The sequence below is a fragment of the Hoplias malabaricus genome, chromosome Y (genome assembly GCF_029633855.1).
Source record: "Hoplias malabaricus isolate fHopMal1 chromosome Y, fHopMal1.hap1, whole genome shotgun sequence".
Taxonomy (NCBI): domain Eukaryota; kingdom Metazoa; phylum Chordata; class Actinopteri; order Characiformes; family Erythrinidae; genus Hoplias; species Hoplias malabaricus.
Genome location: NC_089820.1, coordinates 45404449 through 45413015, shown reverse-complemented (window position 1 = coordinate 45413015; position 8567 = coordinate 45404449). Strand labels below are relative to the sequence as shown.

General features: G+C 38.9%; 1 protein-coding gene across 1 annotated transcript; it reads left to right on the top strand.

Annotated features, from left to right (window-relative positions):
- The first annotated feature begins 730 nt into the window (after positions 1 to 730).
- On the top strand, positions 731 to 5236 carry LOC136679372 (acyl-coenzyme A diphosphatase NUDT19-like). The gene is made up of 3 exons (XM_066657867.1): positions 731 to 1565; positions 1988 to 2195; positions 4021 to 5236. Exons 1-3 carry the CDS (start codon positions 804 to 806, stop codon positions 4251 to 4253), a joined length of 1203 nt encoding a protein of 400 aa, XP_066513964.1. The 5' UTR covers positions 731 to 803; the 3' UTR covers positions 4254 to 5236.
- Positions 5237 to 8567: the final 3331 nt, after the last annotated feature.

Sequence of the window (8567 nt, the reverse complement as noted above, 5' to 3'; positions counted from 1 at the left end):
CTGTCATTTGAACAAATGTTCATCTTTTAACAATTATTGATCTGTATGACCACACAACAAAAAAAAAAGTTCTGACTCTGCATTGCTGCCTCCAACTTCGTAACTGGTTCTCAACTATCATGTTTAAGTAATTTCACCAATTCCTGGGTGCAATCCAGTAGCTCCAATAACAATGTAAGTTGTAATTTAGAGAAACTAAATAATTATTTAGAGGTATCTGGGTATTTGGAGAAGTCATTATACCCAGATAGTATGGCATTATTTTTAAAGACTGGAATTTGGAAATGTTACTTTCAAAACATAATTTTGTTTGATCAGTGAAAGCACAGTCTCTCCAGTATGTGCTTTGGGCAGAGTGTCAGTGGTTGAGACTAGTTTAGATGCAGTTCTACACTTTGTCCTTCGTTCAGCATGAGTGGATCTAGGAAAATGAAGTTAGTCCCTGCCTCTGTCTTCACACCACTCTTTCCTACTGAGTACCATGGTCTCAGATTCGGAGGTGCTGAGTCTCATCCCTGCCACTTCTTTGTGACTGAATTTGGAACAGAAAATGCTGAGCCTAGCTGCTTAATTTCACTCATATGACTTCTAGCAGATAAAAATAACACACCACAATGCGTTTGATTATCCCTGTAATGGATCCTTGGGTACAGCAGGTGGCAGTACTACAGTTTAAATGTGTCTTGGAAACCAAATATAGTCTAAAGAACGAGACAGACGAGCAGTCCCGGGTCAATTAATTCACCTTTCCTATTCCTCGAGCCGGACGTTGAACGTGTGTTACACTGAAGTAAACCGCGGAGATGAACTCGGCTCTGCGGCACTGGAAAGAGGCGGCGACGTTGATACTCGCTGCAGGAGCGAGGCGCGCTGCCCCGGCTCCTCGTGCTCCGCGGAGACACGCGGATAAAGGCTCCGGTACTACTCCGCGGAGCGCATTTGACTACGATGTTTTGCTTTTGAAGCGGAGCGGGAAAAGCGGCTTCATGCCCAGCGCCTCCGTCTTCCCTGGAGGGCTCGTGGAGGCGACGGACTTCTCCGGAGAATGGCTGGAGCTGTTTGAGTCTTTTCGAAATCTACCGAACTTTGGGGTCGGGGAGGTGAAACAGCCACCGGAGACAAGGCCGCCTATTTTCTCCACAAACAGAGCCGAACTCGGGTCTCCGGTCCCGGGGGATGTAGCTTTCCGTATCTGCGCCGTCAGAGAGACCTTCGAGGAGGCGGGAGTGTTACTCGCGGTCTCCGCCGACGAAGCGGAGCGTTTATATGGAAATCAAGACAACAACAACAGCGCGCGGTCCTCACCCACGGTCCTGAGCGAGTGGGACCGAGGGGTGGTCTCTGAATGGAGGTCTCTGGTTATTCAGAACTCCGACAACTTCCTACGTATGTGCCGTGAGCTCCGGTGTTTACCGAATATCTGGGCTCTCCACGAATGGGGGAATTGGCTTACTCCCGTCGGGGTCTACGAGAAACAGAGGAGATACGACACCGCATTTTACATGTGCTGCTTAAAGGAGACCCCCGACACCGTTCAGGACCAAAAGGAAATAGTTCACTTTAAGGTGAACAGCTTAGTGTTTGGCAGCTGCAGTCAGTCATTTCTGCAAATCAAACTGCTTTTGTAATTCCTGAATGAACCCGTTTATGCTCCTAGTATACTCTTCTATGCAGCTCTACATTGTCCTTCCTCAGACATTGTTCTACATCAATTTTGAGAGACGATTTTGGCTTAAAAAAGGTTTAAAATCTATTATTTTCATAGCTGATCAATGTGTTTTTAAGGCAGAATAATCAACGGAGTACTAAAGATAGGGTTTGTAAAAATGACATGTATTCACGCAACTTGTATAGGTTTAATAGTTTGGATTAAAAAAAAAAGTGCTTATCTAAACATTGTAGACACTTTGTTTGCAAGCTTTATAACAAACTAGTCTGAACAACACTATATGTTTTACCATGTGTTTTCTAATCCTTTCTCCTACAGTGGTCTGACCCTTCTGAGATACTGTCCAGCTACCGGGACAGAGACGTTTGGATAGCACCACCCCAATTCTATGATCTTGGACGAATGTGCAATTTTCTTTTATTAAATGATCTTCACGACTTTGCCAGATGGAGATCACTGGAGGGTTGTGAGCAGTACCTGCCTGTTCGCCTGCTGGCTACTGACTGTTATATATCACTATTACCAGGTACTGATTACGGGGTTAGGTAAAAAACCTACAGAACTCTGATCAGTTGCAAATCATAAAGATGTAATTCGTCTGTTTAACAGTTTAGTGCAGCACAGCACCTGAAGATTCGAATAAATATATGTATCTACAGGGTGAGTCAAAGTCGCAGGACACCCTTTTACTTTAAAAAAAAAATAAAGGGAAAATGACATATCTTAAGACACCAGCAAGTAATGGGTGGGGGCCCTATCTTTTAGGCTGTGTCTGGAACACAGCCGTCATCTTGAAAGCCGCCATATTGGATCAAGGGCAAGTTTTGAATGGGAAGATGGTCATGTAGCATAACAAAAAAGACCAGTATTGTCTCATAAATTAATTGCCACAATTCATTCATTCATTATCTGTAACCGCTTATCCAGTTCAGGGTCGCGGTGGGTCCAGAGCCTACCTGGAATCATTGGCCGCAAGGCGGGAATACACCCCGGAGGGGGCACCAGTCCTTCACAGGGCAACACATACATTGACACCTACGCCAATCCACCTACCAACGTGTGTTTTTGGACCGTGGGAGGAAACTGGAGCACGCGGAGGAAACCCACGCAGACACGGGGAGAACACACCAACTCCTCATAGGGAATCGAACCCACAACCTCCAGGCCCCTGGAGCTGTGTGACTGCGACACTACCTGCTGCACCACCGTGCCGCCGTGAATCACAATTGCAATATCTCTTGTGGTTTAAACATTATCATCCCAGGAAAAAAAAAAAAATGTTTGATACAGGCTCGACCAGACCCTAAATGTACCAGCTTCGGTCAGAAAGGATGGGAACACTGTTTCCTGTAGCAGTGAGCATTTGGGGTCTGGTTGAGCCTGTAATGAGCAACAAAAATTTCGGAGTCGATAATTTTTGAACCAAAAGTCATATTGCAAATTTGATTGTGACAATCTATTTCTGAGACAATTCTGGTCTTCCCTTTTGTTTCTGAAATAAAAGGGTGTCCTGTGACTTTTGACTCACCCTGTATAGATTTAACCGTATTTTAAAATTTGACACTACGATGTCCAGCAGATAAATATTAGGTTAAAAAGTAATATTCCTTTAAACGGGGAGTTCTCGTTTACTGGATTTTTGGGATAATTAGTACTCTGGTGGTCTGGTTATGGGAGGTTTTTTAGAAAATCCATTAATTAAAAAAAAAGTAGCATTCAAATGAAATATGCTGTTGTATATCAAGTAAACAGTAGCAAAATTAAGAATTAAATCTCAAGAAAATCAAGATTAGAAGTTCTATTATTCAGTATGATCTCTTCATGGTGGTTCATAGTTTTGGGGCAGTGGAAGCAGGACAAACTGTTCCACTTTTTTAAATGATGTCTGCACAGTGCACTGGAAGCAGACTGTTTTGGAACATGCAAATTTGATAATATTGAAAAAAGCACATTTTATTCAAATGTAGAAAGGTAGTTAAAACAGCTAGATGCTTTAGCCTCATCAACTGCCTTCCCGTTAACCAAAACCAAAATGTTAACCAAGTAATTTCAAGGAACATCTGTGCCTGGATCAGCTAAGGCATGTGTGTATAATGTGAATTATTTAATTAGATGCAACCAGTGTTTCAAACAAATGATATAAATCTCAGACGTCCCTAGAAATCGCCCTATACATGTACCTTTTTTTTTTTTTTTTTTTTTTGCTTTCCTGAATGAAGATGTTTTCTTGTGGACCTTCAAAAGTCCTAGAGATAAATTGGTGGTTCTCCAAGACAAATACACTGAGAGCAACTGCTTTAAACAACACCTTTTTTTGTTGTTTTGTTTTTGTTTTCCCATCCAATGTGCAGGTGACAGTCTGTATCCTGAGAATCCAGACTACACAGGGGTGATCAAAAGTAATGTTCCAGCAGAGAAATGTCTAGAAGACCTACAGAAGGAGAGTGTAAACATGCATCGGATTGTGAACCATGATTATTACACAGCCTCTGTGTACATGAACATCACTCCCAAATACAAGCATGTGCAACCTTTGCCCCACTTAGCTCCAAACAGCATATCAAAGCAGGACAGCAAGTTGTAAAGCTGCAGTTTTAATGGAGAACATTCAGGGAATGAATGAATCATATTAATTTATCAGTCTCTACTAGTAACACATGGGTTGCTTCTTGGGACTGACAGCATTAGGAAACACTAGTGTTAAGAAATAATACACTACTGTAGCTGGTTCTCTCACTTAGCCAGTGTGTTAAAAGAATGCATTTTTATAAATAGCATTTTTATAAGACTCATATAAGACTTTTAAATAACACATTTATTAAAACATGCTTCACTCTACATGCAGGGCCTTTTACTTGGGTAATAAGTTCATGATACGAACATTTATAATGCCATAGTAAATATGGTTATAAAGTATAATGTACTTTTAAGAATTTGTACATATATAATGTATGCATTAGATGTTTATTCTTACACAAATGCTATCTATAAATTTTCTGAAAAAGAAAACAGCAAAATTTTCATAATAAACAAGATGTAAACAAAGAAATCTACAAATCTAGTCCTGCAGTATATTACAAACAAACATTTCAACTTAAATACTGCCTTTGCCTTTTAGCAGAGTCTTAGCTGAATGCAGTTTGCCAATCTGTTGATTTGTGCATGTCTAAGCTAAAAATAAAGCTGCTAAATTTGTTTGATATACAGAAAAGTCTATTAGGTATATACTCCTAATTTTTATTTTATTAGTAATTTATGCTGTGAATATGATATATTTCTAACAAATTATTTACATTTACAGTGGAGTTGATTTTAGTAGCTAACCTAATGATTTTGAATTAAAACTTTAATTCAATGACAAGGTTTATGTCAATACATTACATTCACTGTTCTTTAGTTTTCATGAACCTGACTAGTACACAGCATATCATGCATACCGGATATTATAATGGGTGTTTTGGAGTCTTTCTGGTGCCACTTTCAATTAAGACTGCACATATAATGATTAAAAATTATAGGTTAAAATCCTGTTTATTTCATGGTTGTTGATTAATGTATTAAACACCTTACAGGTCATAAATCATTTGTAACAAATAAAAAAAAATAGGTCACTTTCTCCCTTTCTATTTTTTTTATTTTTTGTCTATTGCTTAAAGTCCAATGTCAAGGTAAAGAATAAGCTAAGACATGTGAATGAGAATTTAGCCATGTCACATGTTAAGGTACACATTATCAATAATGTATAACGATAGCCTGGGTGGTTAATTAATTAAAGGGGACATATTATACCTCTTTTTAAACAAGTTAGAGTAAGACTATGGGCTGTACAAAACATGTTCATGAAGTCCTTTGCACAAAATCACTCTCACATAAAGAGATCTCACCAGCTCTATTCTTTCCTGTTTCAGTCCCTTTCAGAATGAGCCATTTAAGGACTCTCACTTTTATGCAAATAAGCTGTTGCTGGCAACACCCCACCCATCTAATATTTATGCAGGTGAGGGGTGGTGCCAGGGTGGTTATATGCAAATTTAACACTTGGAACACTTTCACGCTTGAAGTGTTTATAGGAGCAGTAGAGACCAAAGTGGAAATACAAAAGCATGCAAAAAGTGAATTTTGCATAATATGTACCTTTAAATTTGGTGGTTACCTTACTGACAAATGTGTTGAAGATTACAGGTCTAATGTCGACTGATGGAAAAGGCTAATGTCAGTATCTGGTGAGATCTGTATTTTTTGGGACGTGAGTTCAATATACAATAGATCCAAGTGGTACCGTCTTGCCAAAGGGCTCTTATTGGTGTAACATGGTGTTTAAGTGAGAGCAAGAATTTGTTATACCAACCAGGTGTAAAAATTATAAACTGTTAAAAGTTCCATCATGTCCAATAAATTACTGATGCATTATGCGTCAACTACAGGGTATAAACAGTCTTTATTTTAGGTGAAGATTTTAGAAGCTGTTCCCTCACAAGGTCACATGGTTAATGGGCCACACTCACAGCTTTCACAAAAATACATTCCCTAGGCTGCTCTCTGTGTGAGAAATCTATCAAGCTACACATTACACCTCTTCTAATTAGTTACAAGTGGTCAACTGAGCAGTTTCATAGTGTCAACAAGAAAACACTGCCAATGAAAGGATCTGGATTCTGCAGACCATCCTGCACATGGCCAAGGGCTATAATACCCCTCTGATCCACTCTTGGACTTGCAGCATTGTAACTGTTCTCTGGAGTGATGGAGGTCCATCAAACACGTTTGGAATTACAGTGCAGGACTAATCCTCCAACATCTGTACCTGAGTTCACTAATTCTCTCATGGGTGAGTGATATCAAGTGCACTCAATATTTGGTCGGGGTTCCTTTTGCATGAATTACTGCATCAGTGCCGTGTGGCATGGAGGCGATCAGCCTGTGGCACTGCTGAGGTTTTATGGAAGCCCAGGTGGCTTTGATTGCCGCCTTCAGCTTGTCTGCATTGTTGGGTCTGTTGTTTCTCATCTTCCTCTTGACAATAGTTTTGGTCAGGCAGGTTTGCTGGCCAATCAAACACAGTGACACTGTGGTTATAAAACCAGGTATTGGTATTTTGGTGGTGGCTCTTGAAGCACTGACTCCAGCAGCAATTGACTCCTTGTGAATATCCCCCAAATTTTTGAATGGCCTTTTCTTGACATTACTTTCAAAGCTGTGGTTATCCCTGTGTTGCCTGTGCACCTTTTCTACCAAACTTTTTCTTTCCTCTCAACTTCACATTAATATACTTGGATACAGCAGGAGGGTGTCAATGACTGCCTTCTGGACATCTGTCAAGTCAGCAGTCTTCCCCGTGATTGTGTAGCCTACTGAACAAGACTAAGGGACAATTTTAAAGGCTTAGGAAACCTCTGCAGGTGTTGTTAGTTTTTTATGACCACTAACATGTGTTTACCAATACCTAAGACCCTTTTTTACATCTCTAAACACATCAACACAAGAAGCCAAATAGTTAGTTTTCTGCTCAAATCCACATTTTGGTAATTAAGTAAATGTCTTCATTTCAATAATCAAACAAAACTTTCTCTATACACACTAACCCTATCAAAACATGGCAAACATACCTAAATACTGACACTCTCTTCTCCAGAAGGCAAGGTGAATATTTGTATTTCATTTTATAACGGTAAATGAAATGGGGCATATGAAATCAATCATAAATTTAAAATTTATAATTATAATAGACTCTGGTCAATTATGTTCCCTAACTAAACATATGGGTTATGTACCATTGAGGGTACCGCCACAGAGACAGCAAAAGGTACAGTGACAGTTTTTCTGAGAATGTAGGGTCATGACATTTCTACCAGTAATCAACAAAAAAAAATCAACAGATTTGGCCCCAAATGTGTAAAAATGAAGTACACAAATAAAGTAAAAAAAAAAGGCACAGAATGTGTGAAAATCAAACAAACAAACATGCACAGTCCTGTCCCAATCTCTCTTTGCTTCTGTATGGTGTTGTATACCCACACTGACCACTCAATGTCCATGTCACTAACAGCACTTCCAACACCAGCATGTCTTAGAGTGAATTTAGAATAAGAAGTTATTCATCTACATCAGGTATTTCTCAATGTGGCATTGATCCGTTTATTCAGAAATGCTTATCAGATGTTTCAATATAGCTTTTCATCTGCTGATCCAAAAGTATTTTATTTTTTTTTTACTGTATTTAAGGTTTTGAACATTAGGTTTTCATTTATGGCACGTTGTGTGCAAGCATTTGTAAATTAGTCAAGAACGAGCCACAGTTTTGCTTTTGGAAAGGTTTGTAGGTGCAGAAAATATAGGCATTTTAGAAACATGTTAATTTACTACATGTTTTGTGAAAACAACATGAATTGTGTTAATGGTATAGTTCACAACTGATGGATGTTGTGCAAATTGTAGTTTAGAGTTTTGAAAATGTGACTACAGATTGGACAAAGTGATGTTAACGATTGTAAAAACTATTCTAATTTTCTGTGATAATGACTTTTGGGTTTTCATTGGCTATAAGCCATAATCATTAACATTAAAAGAAATAAATGCTTAAAATGATTAATCTGTAATGAATCTATGAGTTTCACTTTTTGAATTGAATTACTAAAATAAATTAACTGTTTAAATGATATTCTAATTTTTTGATTTACACCTGTTCATATCTGCAATTAACAGAGAATATGCCGTATCACTAGTGCAATATGAAATCCTGATCCAGAACTAATTATCCAGTATCAGTCCTGACCTCCCTTATGTTGCAGAATGCAGTCAAATACTTACAGTATGCGTCCATGTGAGGCTGTTATTGCAGTAAACAACGTAAGACATGCTTTATCATCACTGTAGACCTGTACAAAATACTTCATCTGCA

Coding starts and splice junctions, on each gene's coding strand:
- LOC136679372 (XM_066657867.1), top strand. CDS start 804: ATGAACTCGGCTCTGCGGCACTGGAAAGAGGCGGCGACGTTGATACTC. Junction 1,566..1,987: donor AGGAAATAGTTCACTTTAAG/GTGAACAGCTTA, acceptor TTTCTCCTACAG/TGGTCTGACCCTTCTGAGAT. Junction 2,196..4,020: donor TTATATATCACTATTACCAG/GTACTGATTACG, acceptor TCCAATGTGCAG/GTGACAGTCTGTATCCTGAG.